The sequence below is a fragment of the Dipodomys ordii genome, unplaced genomic scaffold (genome assembly GCF_000151885.1).
Source record: "Dipodomys ordii isolate 6190 unplaced genomic scaffold, Dord_2.0 Scaffold92, whole genome shotgun sequence".
Lineage (NCBI taxonomy): Eukaryota > Metazoa > Chordata > Mammalia > Rodentia > Heteromyidae > Dipodomys > Dipodomys ordii.
Window position 1 is genome coordinate 518235 of NW_012267308.1, and position 701 is coordinate 518935.

A 701-nucleotide genomic window follows, 5' to 3' on the forward strand; every position below is an offset into this window, starting at 1 on the left:
GGGAGGGAGGATAGGAGGGAGGGAGGGAGGAAGGGAGGGAGGGGAGGGGGAAAAGAGGAGGGGAAGGAAAGTAAGAGGAGGGAGGTGAAGGAGGAGGAGAGGGAAAGGGAGGGAAAAGGAAGAGAAGAGGTAGAGGAGAAAACGGGGAGGGAAGGGGAGAGAAGGGAGGGGATGAGGGGAAGGGGAGGGGAAGAGAGGGAAGGGGGAGGGGGAGGGAGAAGGATGAGGGGAAGGGGAGGAGAGAGGAGGAGGGTGAAGAGGAAGGGGGGCAGCCCCCGATGGCCGCCCGGGAGCGCGTCCCCGTGGCCAGCGGTGCCTTGGGGGCTGCTGATTGGCAAAGCCGGCCGAGCCGAGGCGCCGAGTCCCGGGACCCCACTCCAGCCTCGGGTCAGAGCGGAAAGCTGGGGGTCCCAGGCTAAAGTGCCCCCCCGGGGTGGGGGTCCGGGAAGGGGGAGAGCGCGGACCCCGCGAGGCTGCGGGACTCCACTAAAGGACTCCGGCGCTGGGTCCCGACCACACCTCCCTCGTCGGGGGGCGGGGGCGGCCGGCACCCCTCCAGTGTCCGGGCTCCGATCCGGGGAGTGCCACGCACGCCTGGGGACTCGGCCCCCGGCCCCCCGCGCCGCTTGGCCACCTTCGGGGATTCCCCCCCCAAAATGGGGAGCACGTCAGAGGAGGGGGCGGTGAGGGGTCGCAACCCC

At 70.3% G+C, this 701-nt stretch overlaps 1 protein-coding gene across 1 annotated transcript in view; it reads left to right on the forward strand.

Annotated features, from left to right (window-relative positions):
* Positions 1-278: 278 nt before the first annotated feature.
* Vstm2b (V-set and transmembrane domain containing 2B) overlaps positions 279-701 on the forward strand; it is a 16161-nt gene continuing 15738 nt past the window's right edge. Inside the window, exon 1 of the mRNA XM_013026152.1 lies at positions 279-387. Within this exon, the coding sequence (XP_012881606.1) occupies positions 279-387 (109 nt within the window). The remainder of the gene's footprint in view (positions 388-701) is intronic.